This window comes from Asterias rubens, chromosome 2 (genome assembly GCF_902459465.1).
Source record: "Asterias rubens chromosome 2, eAstRub1.3, whole genome shotgun sequence".
Lineage (NCBI taxonomy): Eukaryota > Metazoa > Echinodermata > Asteroidea > Forcipulatida > Asteriidae > Asterias > Asterias rubens.
In genome coordinates, this window is record NC_047063.1 from 589967 (window position 1) to 610534 (window position 20568).

The 20568-nt window shown below is 38.2% G+C and overlaps 1 protein-coding gene across 2 annotated transcripts in view; it reads right to left on the bottom strand.

Annotated features, from left to right (window-relative positions):
* The window catches only part of LOC117305117 (plexin-B-like), a 43478-nt gene extending 22910 nt beyond the window's left edge, over positions 1–20568 (bottom strand). Inside the window, exons 1-14 of one of the 2 annotated variants that reach the window (XM_033789885.1) lie at positions 20219–20568; positions 18695–18774; positions 11022–12245; positions 9836–10021; positions 9156–9308; positions 8108–8223; positions 6942–7074; positions 6225–6384; positions 4625–4724; positions 4052–4169; positions 3082–3213; positions 2644–2739; positions 1686–1791; positions 191–384 (exon numbers count right to left, since the gene is read on the bottom strand). In XM_033789885.1, coding sequence (XP_033645776.1) covers positions 191–384; positions 1686–1791; positions 2644–2739; positions 3082–3213; positions 4052–4169; positions 4625–4724; positions 6225–6384; positions 6942–7074; positions 8108–8223; positions 9156–9308; positions 9836–10021; positions 11022–12206 — 2679 coding nt within the window. In that variant the 5' untranslated portion in view covers positions 12207–12245; positions 18695–18774; positions 20219–20568. Of the gene's footprint in view, positions 1–190; positions 385–1685; positions 1792–2643; positions 2740–3081; positions 3214–4051; positions 4170–4624; positions 4725–6224; positions 6385–6941; positions 7075–8107; positions 8224–9155; positions 9309–9835; positions 10022–11021; positions 12246–18694; positions 18801–20218 lie in introns of both variants that reach the window. The other variant, XM_033789875.1, reaches the window with a different exon arrangement.

Sequence of the window (20568 nt, forward strand, 5' to 3'; positions counted from 1 at the left end):
GTGTGACAAGGATGTTTTTTCTTCCATTATTATCTCGCAACTTCGACGACCAATCGAGGTCAAATTTTCACAGGTTTGTTATTTTGTGCAAATGTTGAGATACACCAAGTGAGAAGACTGGTCTTTGAAAATTACCAAAGGTGTCCAGTGTCTTTAAGCCATAATTATTGCAAATTTTTATTGAATCTACCTCTTCTATAACAGGGTCTGGGCAGTTGAGTCCATTATCACGAGTAACCATGGAGTTAGTCATCAAACATACTGCACTGTCATTGACAGCACAGATCCCATCACACCAAACACATCCAAGCTCTTCCTGGGTAGTTTCCTCAGATACACAGCGACTACAGTCTGGACGAAGAGACTCACATTTGTAGAGTCTTACTGTAAACAAATAATTAATTAATATATAAGCCAACAGTTTCAAACAATAGCCTGATTGCACTCACCAAGTCATGTGACCTATAGTGGGTACTGCAAATATCAACAAACAAGGTGTCAAGTAGGATTTGAAACTTTGCATGGTGGAAATACAATATAGTAAAGGTTTGCAGTAACACCATGTAATGATAATCTCTAAATGAGTTTGAGTGGTTCTGAAAAGAACCGTTGGTTTCAACTCAACTCAAACAAGGTGTCCTCCTTAGGAAAAAGCCTTTGCTGGGTTTTGCACGCTACTTTGATCAGGGATGCCAGCGACTCTTTCCTTCAGTCCGATTTTCGTCTCGAATCGGATTTTATTTTTCACAAGTTTTAACATTTTTTTTTGTCAACAACCATTATGGGTTCGTAATTTGAGGATCGGTTGTGAAAAAAAAACTTCTTTTGCAATAAAATGTACGATCGGTCACCAACGCACATTGGGAAACAGTGTCCAATTACTTACCGCCAACTCGCCGTCAACTCCAAAATATACTTAAAATCCACAAAAGATGCATAAAACTATAAAGTATTAGCTTAAAGAGCATTTTTAACAGTTTTAAGTTACATTTCGGTTCAATGAATCAAGTTTTTTATTGTGAAAAATTATCTGTAAGCTACAAAGCCGTCTGCCGCCATCTTGCATTTTCACAGAGCCTTTCACAACATCGACAACAGAGGGCGCTTTCCCTCATTTGGAATAGTCTTGGCTCAAGGTGTCAATGATTGGTACTGCATATGTAGTATGCACTGCACTTTATATTAATTGATCACTGACGCATTGAGTAAAGACTAGTTCATACCTGCCATCTACGTGTGGTTGAGTTGACGGCGAGTTGACGGCACATTATTATTTTCTCCGGCCAGATGAAACTGAGTGCTGGAAATCTGTTTTCAATAAAATATATATTTTCTCCGGCCAGATGAAATAGGGAGCGCCGGAAATCATTTTTCATAAAATATATATTCTCCGGCCAGATGAAATACAGAGCACCGGAATTTTTTTTTCAAAACAAATATTTTGTCCGGCCTTATGAAACACGGAGCGCCGGAAAAAGTCGGGGAACATTTTAAAAAGCCGGAATACTTTTGAATGTGGTACTTTTGGGACGCTTGGTGGCTGCAGACTTACCAGGTAAAATCCATTGTTCTTGGTAATGCGCCCGTGTTCAGAACTTTGTCAACAATGGAAATTTACCTGGTAAGTCTGCTGCCACCTAGCGTTCCAAGGTCTCCCATTGCACTTGTATTTTTCAAACTCTGACCTTTGAAACTATATCTGTCATCCAGTAGATGTACCCCATCATTTGTATCGGTCCACTCCACCGTCAAGTCAACATTCAACTCTTGCTCATCAGCCGTGTATGTGTACTACAGAATTAAAATACAAAAACAAAATCACTGAAGTGAACAATTGATAAAGGTTTAGTCTAGCCATATGCACAAGCGCCATCTTAAAAATATACTGCAATGCATCTTTCAAACCAAAATACGGTTAAAAAAATCAAGTTGCAAAGATGGATACCATGCTGTAGTTTACATGTAACTAGGCTAGGCTTTATAGCTGTGTACCGTATAGGGCGCTTGCACGAAAGGTCAATTGTTTGACCTTTCCCATTGTGTTTGACGTGGAGGCAAGCAAAGCTAGCTCCATGCTGTATCACACACACACATATACATGTACAGTTCTTGGTTTGGGTCACCAAAACGCACTCCCCCAGCCTCCAGACCCAGTGACCCCGAACGCTGTGCAAGCGTCCTATTGCTTCAAAATCAGCACACCATGACGGTTGCCGGCTTTGCTTAGACACGTATGTCACACAGAGCTCTTTGACCCCCATCATGCGCATTGGGATGAACTACTCTCAGAGGTCAGTACATTAAGCGGCCAGGAATATAAGCGTTTTTAGCTTTCGAGAAAGACTATGCTAGGCTCAAAACATCGGGCCATTAACTATTATTCATTTATTTATAACCTCGGTCCTTTTGGTTGGTAAGTTGTTTGCAACAGCTTATTCTATTTTTTCAGGAATATAAGCTGCAACACAAAATTTCTGATTTTCATAATAATTAGGCATAGAAGACGGGGTTTGAAACAGTGCGCCTCCTGTTCCCAAATCCTGCACGTCTTATCTTACTGACTTTTCTTTGTAGAACTGGGATTGGGCATGTCCTAGTTCATGTATGCTCAGATTTGAACACGTCAACACAAGTAGTACTTACTGAGTTATCTTCACAGGTCAAAACGTCATTCTCACGGGTTGCTGCAGCTGACTGTTTGCCTCCCTCTATGTTTAGACTACACTGGTAACTCTTTATCTGTTCATAAAATAAAACAAACTGTTTAATAATCACCACTCCTAGTGGGTGCTTACTATTTTACACTTGGTGTAGAGAGCAAAATTGGAATTATAAGATATTTATATAGCGACTAAGGGTTCACAAGGTTCTACGGCAAAATCTACAATAAAGCCATCTTTTCTGATAAGTAAACTGGATCATTTTATATGCTTAACATTTGTTGGGTCATCCCAGCTGTATCCCTTAAGTTGAGACTATAGTCGGGCGAAACACAATCCCCTTTTCTTTCTACACAATAAGGTCTTTTTTCTTCACTTGTTAGTGTTAAGTGTGTACAGTATAAATCATCAAGTCACTAACCTGTGCAGAATCAGGAAGGTTTTCAGTCTGGACGATAATTTGTCTGTCTACTCCAGTAGAGACCAAAGTCTCATTTCCTTGAATCTGTAGTTGAGGGCATGAATCAGGTCCTTGCATGCTGGAACCCTTATTCTGAAAGGATATTTTAAAAGAATTTGTGTTATTTATTTTCTAGTAACCGATACATTAAAGGGTCTGTGTGCTTTTTACACAATGTCCACAGATTTACACAGTTTGAAGATAATGATAGCAGAAGGCTTCCCTTTAATTATTTTAGTATCAGTTTTAGCACTTCCCTTAAATTATTTTAGTGTCAGTTTTAGCATGTAAAAACAAATTAACCAGTTGTTATGGTATTTTACCATAACATACCATAACTGGTTAATCAATTTTACATGAACAATAATTTTTGTCTCACTAAGACGATAATTATTTTGTAACTTGTTTTGCTAATTTCTCAAAAACTACAGCACCTCAGCACACTCCAAGGAGAACATTTTTGCATCAGTCAAACTGTGAAGTTTAAGGTTGTTTTGTTTAAACATCATCAAAATCAAAAGTAGTCTGATGACTTTTAGTCTGCTGAGAATCAGTGTCTATTAACACCAGTTCAAGCAAGGAACATGAAGACAGGAGTCCTCAAAGACACTGGACACTATTGGTAATTGTCAAAGACCAGTCTAACTGTCTTCTAGTAACACGAAGTTGTGTGCTTTCAGATGCTTGATTTCGAGACCTCAAAATCTAGCTCTCATAATCAAATTCAAACATTTAAGTGGAAAATTACTTCTTTCTCGAAAACTACGTTACTTCAGAGGGAGCTGTTTCTCACAATGTTTTATACAATCAACAGCTCTGCATCGCTCGTTACCAAGTAAGTTTTTATGCTAAGAATTATTTTGAGTAATTACAAATAGTGTCCAGCTATGCGAGTACCGTGTTTCTACAATGTGTATATACATGTACTCACGTTCCGTCCAGTCACGATCACTTCATTTTGTTCAGAGCAAGAGGTACTCTCATGAGTGCATCTATTCTCAAAGACACACCAGTCACAGGCCCAGCGACTACCAACGCATGATACGCAACTACAAGAATCAAACGGTTTGAATAACTTTGATGATTTGTAAATACAGGGTTACTTAGGTACAGGACAGGTTACTCACATTACTCAATCTACAATGTAATCTACAGGGTTGCTCACTTAACAGGGTTTCTACCTTTACAGGGTTAATTATGTTAGAGGGTTACTCACATAATACTCAAACGACAGAGCTGCTTACCACTGTAAGCGTACCACCATTGACATCCTCTGAATCTACAAACATGCTTGCCTCATTGTACGATTTCAAAGTTTTATAAACGCAGGCCTTAGTCTCCACCCTAACCTGCCAAGCCATGAGGAAGACATGATTGATTTCAGGCAGCCCAACCCCTTAATTATTTGTTGCATCTATACCATAGGTCCTATTGGTTGGTATACAGTTGGCACATGGTAATTTTGTTTTTGTTTTTAATATGTTGTTTACATATTTGCACTCACCTTGTATGTGAGGAGCAATCATAAAAACTGAACTCCCGATCCACAAAGTTGACTCCTGTTTCTGTTGACTCAACACTCAAGAGCATTGAGGAGTGATCATCTGAGTAGAGGAAATGCAGTTTAGAATCAGAAAAAATATGCTCCTTGCATACAAACCCTTGATAGGTTAGCTCCATTCTACATACAATACCGGTTACAACTTTGCTACCTGGGACTAGGTCTCTGATCTTATTCATAAAAGATCATATCAAGTTATAGGGACCAAGCCTTTTGCAACTGTGCACCGCGTCTTTGGAATTCCTTGCCAGACAAGTTATGGGACACAACTGGGCCAAATTTCATGGCTTTGCTTACCGTAAGCACAGAAACGGTGCTTTACGGAAGAAGGGAATTTTGTGCTTACGGCAAGCGTGTTTCACGGGTTAGCGACGAGTTTTGTCTTCTGCGCATGCTTACTCCGTGTTACTAGGCATTCTACGCTTACACAGCTAGCACAGAAATTCGGTGCTTGCACGTAAGCGGGGAATCGTGATCGTAAGCGGACTCGGCGGTAAGCAGTCATGAAATTGGGCCCTGATCTGTCATCATTCAAACGCAGTCTTAAGACCCTTTTTAATCATTGGTTTGAACCAGAGTCATTTCCTAGAGATTGGTGCCCTTGAATGAAATTTCTAAGTAAAATTCTAAAGTTAGCCCTATGTGTCCTGGGGTGGATTTCACAAAGAGTTAGGACTAGTCTTATCTTGAGTTAGGACAAGTTACTCTTGTGACCCGTTTGGGTCAAGATGACCCAAATAAAGTTAGGCAAGTCAGTTTGAACCTTTGTACGCCTTGACTGCAGTACCTTTTTCAAGAATTTTGAGGTGACATCTCTTACTATCGCCCTGTTGGTTTTACCCCAACTTCTTCTTCCTCTCAACTCTTCTCTACAGCACAACCCAAGATTGAAACTTAATTGAGTCTTGAAACTCATCAGACAATTGAACCTTAGTATGAAGATGGCACAGTTTTTATGATGTTGTGATGAAGACATCAGGTGCCAAATTACATTTAAGTCAAAGTTTAATAAAGAGAAAATAGTTGATGTGAATGAGGAGCCACTAGCATGTTTGGTTGCCGGTGATGCATACTCCTAATGAGTTGAGTTGGTTTCAGGAATGCTTATAAAGCCACTGGACACCTTTGGTAAAAAGACAAATATTCTCACTTGGTGTAGCTCAAAATGTGCATAAAATAACAAACCAGTGAAAATTGGAACTCAATTGGTCATCGTAGTTGCGAGAGAATAATGGAAGAAAAAAACAAAGTCGCCCAAGTTGTGTGCTTTCAGATGCTTGAATTTGAGACCTCAGCCGAGGTCTCGAATTCAATTCAAATATTTTAGTGAGAAATTACTTCTTTCTCAAAAACGATGTTACTTCAGAGGGAGCCATTCCATACAATGTTTTATACTATCAACAGCTCTCCATTGCTCGTTACCAAGCAAGTTTTTATGCCAACGATTCTTTTGAGTAATTACCAATAGTGCCCAGTGCCTTTTCAAATGCCCCAAAAAATTGTGTAAGGTACTTTAATATTGACTTTGTAAGAGGCTACTTACCTGCCATCATGATTTCAGGTATCAGATTACTTGGTGGTGTGGTACACTGAAGAGTATCTCCACTTTTGTTCGCTTGGTTGCTAAATACATCATCAAAGTTGCAGATATAATAACGGCTGCTGTTAAGCAAATCTGGTAGCTGCTGCACTGTCAGAGTTATCTGTTTGATAAAAACAAATGCAATGATTGGTAACAAAACACAGAACGTTGTCATAGGTCACCATCTTTTGTGTATACCCATCTCTGGTAGCCTAAAAACTAATAGTGGTTTATGGTTTGCTAAACAGGGGTTCAGACTATTTTGTCATATCAGCCTTGATTTCTGTAGAGGCAGCATTCACTTCAATACCAATAGCAAAATCCACACTACGATGTCGTTTATATAAAAGGATAAATCTCCTGCAACAAATTTATTCTTTACAAGAACAGAAAAACAGTACACAGTGTAAATACCAAAGCAACGTCACTTATAACAAAACTACAATGTGAAGGTCGCCGTTCAAAACATAACTGGGTATTATTACTCAACCATACACACACATTTAAAATACACTATTTAACAAGCCCTAAAAATGTAGAGAGGTCTAGGACATTATACCTCTCAAGTAAACAGTATTGAGAGCATGACAATGCAAAACAATTATACATATTATAAATATTGAGGGTTCACTTTGTTTGTGTTCACTGCATTTGATTATATTGATTGGAAATTACTACCTGTTGTTCTGAAAGAGTGATAGGATGGCTGTCATACGGAGCTATATCAGTAATCGCAATACACTGAGGGTCGTTGTAAGACAACCAGCGGGATGAAACATCTGGCAGGGGACACTCATTATACCGGGTACACCTTAAAGTAAAAAAAACAAGAAATAATATTTTTCTACAGTGTACAGCAGCAAGAATTAATCGACAACTCTTCTCCAGACAAGATACTTATTGTCATACTATGGTGAAACATTATGAATTTCGAACATTATGAATTTTGTAGAACCAATCATAATGGGTACGCTGAATTAGCTTTCCTGTGACGACCCTGTGGTGTTCATTCAGGTGTGACCCTGACAAGAGCTTATCGAACAATCACTCGCCCTATCATGATGGCGTCATGCATGTCGGGCTAGCCCTAAGTGACCCGTTCCACAAGCAGGGCACTTGGGGCTGACCGGGGTGAGCCCCTGGAAAGACTTCAAAGCTATTTGAACATACCAGGGGCAGATCAGGGTTGACCCGGGGAAGTTAATCGAACGTACCCACTATGTGATACCAAGATACATGTTCATGGCTCAGAGGATCGTGAGTGATTCACATACACCTTACCTTGATTGTGCCTTATTGTTGGTCGTTTTAAGCGCCATGTACAGTATGAAAAATAGGCCCGGGTTCAAGGTTGTAATAAGGTAAATTGATATACGCTCTTTAGTGCAATGTGCAATAGGAAACAGCCCTGGGTTTGAGGTTGTAGTTACACTAGTATTTGATATTTGTTCCTTGGTTTGATGTGCTATAGGGAATAGGGAAGCAATATTTTGGTCAATGACCGATCCTGTTTGTCTGCTTTTTCAACTGTGCCAATTTTAAGAACTACATAAATAGTCAATTTGCTGGTACAACCTTGTATAATATCTCTTTTGAGGGAGTGGTGGCTCTGAAAAGAGCCGGTGTGGTCTTCACGTTTCGAACAGTATACTCTGCTCATATTCAGGAGAATTGTGGCAATTTTGTTGTAATAACGTTGAAAGATGACAACAGATCGCCCCCCTATACATTGGAATATTTTATCACGGTATAACAAAACAAGGGGTCCAATGATTTTGTACACCGTCAGCTTTACCTCAGGTGTACAAATCATGTTTGTTAATCAGCCAAGACACAATACTTACTGTCTTTGCAGAGTACACCAGCCACAGTATGGGTCTCCATCCATCCCTGCATCCGTACCAATACACGTCTCACACGTTGTATACTGACCACAATTCTCAACAAGCATCTTCAGAAACTGCAACATTAATGAAAAGAAAAACCATCCATCCAGAACTCTCACCCCCAAAAAACGAAGCAGGGTAGACTGTCCTTGAAAATTTGTAAAAAGAATGACCAAAAGACAGCTAAGCAGATTCCGTGTATTAAGTTATAGCTACAAAAATTGAGTAAATAGGTTTTAACACCACATACTACCCATGTCCTTGGAAATGAAACAAGGTATCAGTACCAAGCTGTGATAATGAGATAGCATTTTTACTTGTGGAGCTTCTTTCTGATTAGCAAAGTTGTCCTGTGCTAAGCAAGGTTTGTGCATAAGAAGCTAATTGAAATGGAATCCATTCGATCCTGACTCAGGCTAGGGCTAAGAGTCCATTCAATCCTGGCTTATCAACAAAGTAGAATGGTGTTTAAAGCTTTGCACGGTATGCAAAATAAAAAGTAACAATAAACTTGCGGGTACAACAATGTTTAATATGTCTTTTGAGGAAGTGTTGGCTCTAAAAAGAGTCGTTGCGGTGTCTTCAACATTAAAGCACAACATGTCAATCCAGCTACTGGTAAGCTTAGGATTGATTTTGTCATTACTGAAAGTTCTTAAAGGCATTGGACACCTTTGGTAATTGTCAAAGACCAGTGTTCTCACTTGGTGTATCCCAACATATGCACAAAATAACAAACCTGTGAACATTTGACCTCAATTGGTCCAGATAATAATGGAAGAAAAAACGCCCTTCACACAACTTTCAGAAGCTTGATTTCCAAACCTCTAATCTAATTCGTGGATAATTACTTCTCAAAAACTACGGTACTCCAGAGGGAGCCATTTCTCACAATGTTTTATACTATTAACAGCTCTCCATTGCTTGTTACCAAGTGATAACAATTATTTTGAGTATTTATTAATAGTGTCCACTGCCTTTAAATAAATTTTGGTTAGCTTCTTACCTTTTGTTCAGTGAGTAGGTGGAGTTCTCCTGTTGTGTCATTGATCTTCATATCTCTCTTTACTGGATTGGCGGTGAATCCTTTCAGATTATCATCAAATGGGATTGGTATTTGCTCATACAATCTGGCTGAAGATCCACTCTCAATATGAACCTGGACATTTAATTTTTGCAGAAAATATTTACATTTAACAGAACTGCTAAAGCTGGCAAAACTTTGATCAATATGTATACCATACTAAGGCAAGTAACATTTTAAGCTTTAACTGTCCGTTCAAACACTCAGAAAAAGACACTGACTCTCTTATTTCATAAGCATGTCTTTCCTGGTGAGTGAATTTCAACGTTTTTGCTTTTACAAAGATTTTGACTTCATCACTTTAGAATTGCAAAGGTTGTGAGTTTGAATCCCACTTGAGTAATATGCCTGCGATTTTGTTTTCACAGACCTCAGGAACGTACTGAGTATCCACAGTCCCAACACAACACTCGGTGTAAGCGTAAAACAAAAGTAATATTCATCACTTCAACAGTTTTACTTTTTTAAACAGCCATTTTTAGCTGTTGAGATCAGGTAAGTTGGGGCTAAAAGTGTTTTTCCATTCCTAAAAATTGTTATTTTTAAAAAGCTTAATCCTCTTTACATGAAATCTTCCATGGTTCTTTGTAGATGATACTGACCTTTAAGAGTTGTGCTTCTGTGGTGCCAATGAATGCTACAGTGTGGTTGACTTCAATGCTGGTTATAATGGAGGAAGTCAAATGGTCTGGTAGCTCCAACACTGCTGTGGATACCACTGGATCAATACCATCAGCATACTTGTATTGGCTCAAAGCATCACAGTATAGGTCAGTATCGATAGGCGGCTGCAGACAAAATGTTCCATGATTATTAGATGCCATAGCCAGGGAAGCTGAATTGCCATATTACTTGCATTCAGTTGGAAACATTTCTTGCATCGATTACTCGAAGAATCTTAAGTAAAACAACAAGGTTTCTATCTGATTCCTAATGGTTCATCCCTCAAGAGATCAGGAGCACAGGTGAAATACATGGAAATACATGCTTATCTCCAGTTGAAATGCTTTGTCTCACAAACAGTTTTTAAATTCTTAAAAGAGACTCTCGTTGAGTTTCTATGGTTTTGTTCACAGTGCTTAATAAATTCCTCTTGTTATTATAAAAATGAACAACTAAAAACTTTTTGTTTTTATTTTTAAGAATACTACATACATTTTAAATTAAACTCAACTATCATCTGTTCAGATAAAACAAGCTGGAACAAGCATAAATGTCACTCTGAACTTTACAGTTACTTTTATAAACAATTAAAAAATCACTGAAAACAAATCCTATGATAATATCTAACCATTATTTGGCAATAATCAGAAATAAAAAAGGGCAGATATTTTTACAATATGCAGACAACTCAAATCATCAAATCATCCTATTGGTCTCTGATTGGCAGATTTTACAATCTTGTTAATGTAAATGCTTTTCATAGATTTTTTGTCTCTCTTCATTTTGTTGTCCAATAACAAATCTAAAATGTGCTTAGGAAGTATATGTTATTATATTGACTAGCAGGATGTTGCGTTTCGCGTTCCTGTTATGAACACATTATTAATAACACAGAAATGTACTTGTAGTTTGTGTATTGTGTATACGTAGCATATTCTTGTTACAGATGGAACATTTGAAAAGCTTATATTTCTTTATTTTCCGTTTTGGAACAGGGGTGATACATTTTTGAATACTTTTAAACACTTTTACATCACTGCTTTTCAATCCAAAATAATGTGTTCCCATTATTGGAGGCATGTACATTTACAGTATGGAATTGTAAAATATTCAATCAAAACTTACTGTTGATGACCCAGTACAGGGGGCGTTTGCTAGATATCCTACACTGTAATCATTGCCTTTAGTCAGACATCCCTCCACAGATACTCCAAATGCAGCTTCTATGTCACTCATCTTGTACATACACAGCGCTGAGCCTTTCTCGGGTTGTGGAACATCAGTGACTTCTTCGTTTGCAGCATTCTTTGCAAACACAGCGTATAAAACCTCTTCATCATTGACATTCAATAACTGAGATAAATAAGGCCCTGCTGGTCCAACATGGGCAGCTTGAACCAAAGAGTACATATTATTACCAGCCTGACTATCACATTGGATGAGAATCTCTGTGTACGAGTCTAGGTTAGGGCTGTCATGGCAAACTCGACTCATCTTTGAAACATGTCTTGCATCACCCGCGTCTTCTCTTCGGAAAGAAACAAAATATGTAAACTCTTTCCATATAAAAGAACTCACATAACTGATGGGAAAAAAGGCAAATGCACTACCTCCGCTCCTTTTGACAGTGTCATCATCGGGAAGAGCAAACATGAATCCAACACCTTCAAGCAGCAATCTTCTACTAACAGGTGGGACAGACCAAGTCCCATCACATCCTTCTCTACAGTATGTGGTAGCTACATACAGTCTTGAAACACTATCACCATTATAAAGTCCTGGTGCTACAATGCTTTCTGTTGTGTAATTGCCAAATGCAGCTACTTCATTATCACTCTGACCAGTACTACCATCCAATAAATCCTCCTCATTCCTTGATGCACACCACCTTATCCCCATTGCTGGATTCCTCTCACTCCCACATGTAATAAGTCTGCCTCCTTGCAAAACCAGAATCTTATTGTAGTTGACATACTGCTCCCCTGCACCCGTTGCTGTACTGACATTCACAACCTGTACCAAGTTCTCATCCAGTCTGTAGATGTAGTTCACTGCTCCGATATAAACATCACCAGTGTCAGGATGAATAGAGAAATGATCAAGCTGGGTTTTAACAATCTGTATGACTTGAACTGGATTTCTGAAGGAAGCCAATTCATAGGCGGAGAGGTTTCCAATCCAAGGCTGTGATTGAGAATAAACGGCTGGAAGAAAGACACAGATAAGCAACAAGAGAACCAATCTTTCCATTATAAGTAATGAAGCTCTTGCTCCAGTTGCTATGGCTGATGGTATTTTCTCAAGCTGCATTTCAGCCAGTCTAAAACACTGTCAGGGCTATCATTCCACCTGGCAACAGATTGAACAAATGGGAAAAAAAGACAGTTATACTTACACGTTTTTCATAACTAACTTTTAGCATTACATTGTGTCAATGCAAAAAAGGTGTATCTCCTTAAATAGCACCTCATTTAAAGCATACATTTGAAATTGTCAAAGCGTTGCACCTCACTTAAAACAGCCCAGATGTTAACACAATACAAGTAGGGCATGCACTGGATGCGTTTCTGCAAGGAGCATTTTTGTACGAGATACAATGTTTGTGCAAAATAGAGATACATCATTTTTGCACTGATGCTACATTAAGTTTTGAAGACAAGACTAAAATCATTGGAAAAAGAAGAAGATAAAAAAAAAAACACATTTGTGTGCACAATCAAACTAAAAAAGTCACCATTCCACTAGAATACAATGCCCTATTCGAGGACCTCCTGTTGTCCCTCTTGTGTTTGATCTGTGACTTTTTGGCAACAGCTCCTTTGGTTTTTTACATACACTCCAACTGGGGACCTTCTCCCAACTGCACTGGGAACCCTACAGTGTATCTTTTGTCATAGGTAAGCTTGGGCGATATCACGATATTATCAAATATCGCAATATTAATTTGTAAACGATTTCGATATCGGATGGATTTGGTTTTAATTGAAATATCGATTTGGAGTAAAACCAGAAGAATAGGTCATTAGAACACCTCTCTTATGCTATGACTGTCTCTTCTACAACTTTCACTTGGAGTTTGACGACTGATGATGTCAAATTTAATTAATCGCGATTATATAAAATATCGCGATAAATGGTCGGAGATATATCGTGAATAAAATAAATCAATATCGCCCAACCTTAGTCATAGGTCCCTGGTTTGGGATTGAATGTATTCACCTACCCATGTGCACACAATAGAACAATGCCACATACATACATACTGAAACCAAATACAGTACACGCAAATGAAATTACCGTTATAAAATAATATAACATCCTGGTTTGAATGTGCCAATGACTTCCTCTTCCGAATCAAAACATCAACTGTCTTCAATTAACAAGAAAAAACAGGAAATAGATAAAATAAAACAAAAGCAAAAACAGAGACCCAGACTTTATCTGTATATATCCACATTATGTCAGGGTAGCACTGATTTTTTCATGGCAAAAATTCTGTGCAAGTCACAGCTTGTTTTCAACAAACAAATATCACATACAAAATGTTTTCCCGTTTCTCTGGTATTGCTGACTATGTAAAACACACATGAGGACAATAAGAATTTGTTAGTTGCACATTTCAAGGGGCACTATGGCAATGGCCAGGGCAAACTGCCTTTTCAACTTCAATGTGAATATGTTGAACATTACAAAGGGCCATCCAACGATTGTCACTTCTTTACAAATCTATCCATGTTGCCATAAAGGCTGATTCATACCAGACTAAAATAAAGTTGGTATACTAGACATATTTAAAACTAGACATTGAGAGTTTGTGAACAAACTCTAGGTGATCGGTACAGTGAGTAAAAGCCTGGTGTAAAAATATAAAAAAATATTGCACCTTGCTTTGTCCTCAAGTTTTTTAATAAATGATCATTCCGGTTGGGTTTAGACAGCTCAAAGGGTAAAGAAAAGGTCACAAACATTAGTTAGTAAAGCCCTTTCATATAATGTATAGATCGTCAAAATAGCTTATTGTGGTTGAGGAAATTATTACTTATGAAATATTGACGACTGTAGAAAAGACTAACCTACCAAAAGGGAATGCATGTTGCAACATGGTTGCAAACGCCTTGAACGAAGACTACTGTACGCGAAGTTTTTTCGCGCTCTATGTGTGATCACTGGAGCGCGACTCTGCTGCACCGCTAATACACATTACACGTGTGGTGTATAGGCCTACGTGTAAAATGTTTATGCACAAACCAATGGGGATTTACGTAGTTCTTAAGACATGAATTTTGAAATTTTCAACCTGTTTTGAGCCAGAAGACAAGGTCAAAATGGGGTCATGTCTGTGAGGCGTTTACGGAGTTTTCAAAGACGATTCTGATGATGTATTGATTGTAAGAATCCACCATGTAGATCAAGAGTTATGATTTTTTGAAATAATAAACTTTGAATTTCCATAACTCAAGAAAGGATGACCTCATCATGACATAACTTACATGGTTTCTTCTCCTATTGAATATCTAACACTGTGTAAAGGTTCAAGTTCATACAATGTTTGGAAAGATGTTCTTGTTAGGGGACAAGCGACGTACAGAAGAAGAAGAAGAAGTATCAATAAAAAAAATTAAAAAACGAACAAACTGACTGCAATTGCCTTCATCTGGCAAAAGCTTGCCCAGAACCATGTGAAGTAGTTAAAGACCTTTTTTACTCTACGCAGCTTACTCCCAGGAAATAAAACTCCAGCACCTTCTTGGGGATGTTAGTTTTAACCCCATTGCCTCCCCTGGTTCCTTTAGTTTTAAACTCATCCAATGTTCCTAGTCCTGGGGAAAATAAGCACTCAAATTTGCTTACATATGAAATTGCTTTTTCATAGGATTAAATACCAGGGTTAGCAATTTAAGTGCCAGTGAGTGTCCACAGCCAGTTGAAAAGAGCTTCCATGTATTTGTTACGTATTTACCTATTCATCAATCGTGTGGCTATGAATTATTTAAAGAGCAGAAAGGTTGTGTGTACAAAAGCTCAACCAAACTGTCCCAGAAATTTCCTATGAAATTTGTCTGAGAAAGTCAAGAGGTTTACATTTGATTTAGGATCCTAGTCAGACCAATCAAGTCACTGTACCAGACACAACATCTAACTTGCAATGTCCTTATTCAAAAATAATTGTCATAAACTGTGATTGACATTCTTCAAAAACAGTATGAGAGTATTCTAGCAGTACAATGAAAATGTGCACAGATTTAACCAGATCAGCCAGTATGTTACTAAATATTAACTACACACAATTGGACGGGGCAGACACGGCAGAGATGCATTGTGTCACTGCAACTATACGAAGTTCCACACTGAGCGACTATGGATACATATGAAACAAACACAAACATACATAAGACCAAACAAAATAATGTGTGTTTCCTATTACATTGGCCAAAAAATTAGGGTCGGTAGGGACGAAAACACATTTTATTTTGTTGAATTATTTTATTGCTTCAAAACTTAGGGTAGGAACGAAATATTTTTGCCCTTGCATGTAAATTTCCAGTAAATTCAACTATGTCCAAGTTTTACTCGAAAATCTCTTAAAATGACACAGAAAATAAGCCCCAAAAAGCAACCGTTCCGAGGTCGGTAAATTTCATGTAACACAAAAGCAGATTTTACGCCTGCAGTCGTTGTTACTTTGCGTGTGACAATAAAATACAAGAAACATTGAACGCTAGAGGTCGTTTTGGAACAATGCAATAGCGTGAGATAAAACGCCCCTATTGGTAAAATCTTTGCGAACCGGTAATAAACGCATTGAGACAAGACTCGACGTGTCACGTGGGAATTTTATAAAAGCGTTTAAATCATGCAGTATTTTGTCATTATGGGGAGTGGGATGGGGGTTGTTTTATTTTATTTTGTCTGTAAATGCATAAAATTCCATAGGGTCGGCGTGTTTTTCTAGGGTCGGTCGGGTAACCGGAAACACACATATTATTTTGTTTGGCCTAATAGAAACTGTCAATACAAACTTGAATTCAATGCTTAGACCCTATCCCACCATGATCCCACATAGTGTTGCCTTATCACAAAGTAAACTGTGAATTTATAAACCATGCTTTTCTAAGAGGATCCCTGAATGATTGTTGATCCATTCATGTGTTGCCCGATGCCATTGTAGTGAGTTCAGCCATTACCAGTTGGCATTTCACAAAGTTTGATAACAATTCAGTTTATTGAGGAAGTGTGGGTTTTAAAATTACATATTGTTGGCTTGGCATTGTATCAAATGTTGAGATGGTGGGAATGAACTTTCATGAGGTAAATGAGGCTTAGGTTAAAACCACCACCCAGTTTCAAGAACAGAAAATATTACTAAAAAAATGTAGCAAATACTAGCATCCTGGGATTAGTCACAATTGTGCACATTGCATAGTATTTGGGGTTGGTAAGTGATTTCCGGTAAGCAAAATTGTGTAAATGTTTGTGCCTCTAGGCCTATGTGTCTATATAATTGGGCCCAGGGCTGCTTTACCAAAAACTATTGCTTAAGAATGTTCTGCTGAGCGAAACTAAGCAGGAATTAAAGCAGTCACAATTGGTTTGACATGGTATTTTGGCTGGTAAGCTGAACTGTTTCGTGCGAATTTACAAGTTTATAGAGCTGCTAAAAAAAAGCAGCATTAGCAATGTGATTTTGTAGGCATTGCATCAATGCAAAGTATAACCAAATTACGCTTACCAGACCAAGGTTATCAAAATGGAAAGGAGTCTAAATGCCACAAGGGAAAATTATTGTTTCAATCAATTGTTGGTAAACAAACATTGGCTACAAAGGATTTTAACACCCTACCTAGTTGGCAGAAGGTTATATCAGGCTTCCGAGGTAAAGTGATTTTAAAAGTTTCCTTATAGGGCATCCTTGGTTTCATTACCAGAAATATTTAGCAATCAATAATAATAATAGTGTATTCATCCGCTTGTCCCAGGAAGTTCTGCAGCAAAAGATGTCAACTTTGGCAACAAAATAATTGATCTTTCTGAACATAACAAAAAATAAAAGTTCACAGATTTACAAGTAACTTACAGGCTTTACAAAAGGTAATGATGAAAGACTTCCCTTGAAATATTATTCCATAAAATGTTTACTTTTTGAGAAAACAAGGGTGGGTTTTCCCGTTATTTTCTCCCGACTCTGATGACCGATTGAGCCTAAATTTTTACAGGTTTGTTATTTAATATACAAGTTGTGATACACGAAGTGTGGACCTTTGGACAATACTGTTTACCGATGTAGTGCGATGCTTTAAATGGCTGCTATTCTAAACAAGCGTGGTTTTGTAAAGGCTTTATGCAGTGGACTTTTTATTCAGGAACTCTCTGTTTTTCTGTGTTTTCTTATTGCATTGAGAGCGTCATTGAAATAAATCTGAGAGAACACTAAGCTTGGCCGCCTTCTTTGTCATCTGTGGCACGGTGTTTTAATTTGGCGCCGTACTTGTGTATGGCAAAATGATCATCACGTAACACGCATGTATGGCAAAATGGCATTGGCAAGATGGCATCGCACATGAACTGTGTAGCAGTGCTTTCATTGGTGAGACGTCTACTGTATGGCAAAATATTTTGCCATACATGTGTAAAAAAAATGCCGTAGGCGTGTCCATAAAAATGGTCTCACAACAAAACCGCAAATACAACAACATACTAAAGTGTGATGTAGGTATGTAGACAGTGTGCCCATGAAACTTGAGGTAATGTTACTGAGCTGGTTATTGAACATATATTCAGAAAACGTATGTGTAAGAGATTATGGCACATTAATACTTTCGTGTTGGATCTGCACCACATTAACAATTAAGCACCTTTGCCTTTTGTCCTCACTCAGGCCCAGGGTCCTGTGACGAGTTACATGTACCAATGTAAATGTTGGGCGCGATCGGTCAATCTGCGCGATCAGTCCATCGCGCTGCGCTATTGAAAGATCAATTAAGATCAGTTGGTCGCGCAGCAATCAGTCGATCGCGCTATGAACATCTTTGCAGGAATGGGTTTGCGCGATCAACCGATCGTGCAGGAACAAATTTGCTCGATCTACCGATCATGCAGGAATGGGTTTCGGCGATCGACCGATCGTGCAGGTAAACCATTACTGGGGGCGATTTCTCAAAGCAATTCAATAGCGCAGCGCGATCTGACCGATAGCGCCCAACATAAACGTTATGAATACCGAATACCACTACCCCAATCAGCCATTCATGCCAGTGACACTCAGAGAGAGAGACCGACATTCTGACCACCTCTCACTCACAATTTTTCCAATGTACAGAAGCAACTTGTGCCGACTTCAATTTGAAACTGAACCCAACAAGTCTCAACACTCCTTTTTGCTCAAGCAAGTCAAGGAAGCTGAAGACGAATTTCATGCTATCCAGACAACATCTCCACCAGGAATATTTTCTATCTTTAGTTTTGAACAACTACAAGTGGGAATATTATGAAGAAGCCATGCCGAGACCGGAGGAACATACCCTTGAAAACTACGTACACGTAGGCCTGGGCCGTGACAACATGCCGACCGACAAGCAAGTCATATTGCAATTGGTGCATGGTGGTTGTCAATGTCATACAACGTCTTGTGTGCATGGGAAGTACGGACGTACGTACAGACGACAGCAGACTGCAGAGTGAATGTGGTGAACACACACTCGTGCTGGAACGTATATTTCGACACGAAAAACTAGTAAATAAACACTTCCACCAGTTACTTGTTATCAGCAAACATATTTTGAGATGAATATATGACTTACCATTGAAAAACCAGCGTCTTGTCACCTGAATTTGCGTAATTTCTGCCAGAATCTTGGAGCGTCGTATTTTGAGCTACCGTCTGCAGGAAAAGTTGTATTTTACTTCCTGTTGACGGGTATCCACACCACAACTTTTATCATGTGCACAAACTTAATGCATGTATTGATTTACAAAAAGCCGTGGTGATGTTCCCGGGTACCCGTTCAAAGTTTTTTTCATTTCCGCTTGGGAAATTACTACGGTGTCCGGTGTAGGCTATTGATATGTGAGACATTCTGGGTTTTTTTTATTACATAATTTACTTTAATTTCAGTTAAAATGTATTAAACGTGCTGTTGAGTGTATTGACATTCCAGGCACTTTTTGAACATTTAAATTGTTTGTTTGTTTTTACTTATGAAAGGTCCAAAACTATAGGCCTTGTATATATTATATACATGGCTTTGAATTTTATTTTTTAATCCATAACAAAAATCAATAAGTATTGATGAAAGGTGAACAAATAGAGCATTATTAGATTTAATCATTATAGGCCTATAACTTCTAAAAGTATTTCACACATAAAATTGTTTGGGGTTCTGAGCAGCAAATTGTTCTTCATTTTCAAGGCCATTTTATTATTATTTATTAAAATGCCACATGTTTTAAGAATTTAATAAATAAAGTTAATTTGTTAGTGGTATGTCACCAATAGTAGCATAATGGGGAAAGGGACGGGGGAGGGGGTGTTCCCAAGGCGCCACTTGGAGGGTGCCAGATCAACAAATAATGTACTTCATCATTTTACTAACAACTCTATTTCTTTATAGGAACGTTACAGAATTGGTGAAGATCACAGATTTACATAAAACTTCTACTGGTTTGTCAGTTTATGTATATGGCGGATTACATAAAGTGCGCCAGCAACTTTTTTGCTAGCCAAACAAATTATGTAATGTTCCTTAATCATCTCAAAATTAAGCCAAGATTTTCAAAGACAGAGTAAAGATCCAGACCATTCTCAACCTTGCTAGTGGGCTCATTGTGGAGCTGGTAATTTAGCATTTTCAACTTTGCGTCAAATAAAAGACAGATGCATTGCAATCTGTCCGCCAGTAAACTTAAGGATTATTTACATTTGAATTCCTGTGAGCATGCAAGTCGGGATTGGGGTAGACTTGATTCAAGTCTTAGATCGCGGTTGTTCTTCTGCATCTCAGCCACGAAAACGCCCCAACATTATTAGCTATCACGCGCCCTAACTCGCAATCTAAGAACATAGGCTAAATGACAAAGGTTGGAGATACTTTTAAAAAATATTTTCCAACTCATTCAGTTCGCAATGAAGAGTCGTATAGGGGCCAGAGGCATTGTGTCTAGAGTAAGTTGTATAACTTGTCTGGTACTTAGCCGAGTATATAAAATGAAAAATTTGAAAATCTTAAAGAAATTTGCCTTTAAATCATTAACTTAATTTAAAACATTTACACAAATCATCAAAACAATTCATTTTTCAAATAAATTTGTTTGTAGATGTTACTTACGTATTAGTTACATTCACTTCTAGGCTAGAAGCTTCGTCAGACATGTCCAATGCTCATCAAGGGCCCTTTATACTCTGTCTTGGACATCATAGAGGGCGCTGTTGGTAAGGTTTGGACTACGTGGTCATTTAATGTTCTGGAGCTTGTAAACCCTGTCGTCTTTGTAGAGAGTGTTCTCCTCATTCGACTGAACCAAATGGCCTTCCAAAGTCATTTAGTGGTTTTGTCAGGAAGCCATTAATTACGACAATTTATTTCTTAATACAGCCTTAAAAAACAGTTACTGTTAAAGGCAGTGGACACTTTTGGTAATTACTCAAAATAATTATTAGCATAAAACCTTTCTTGGT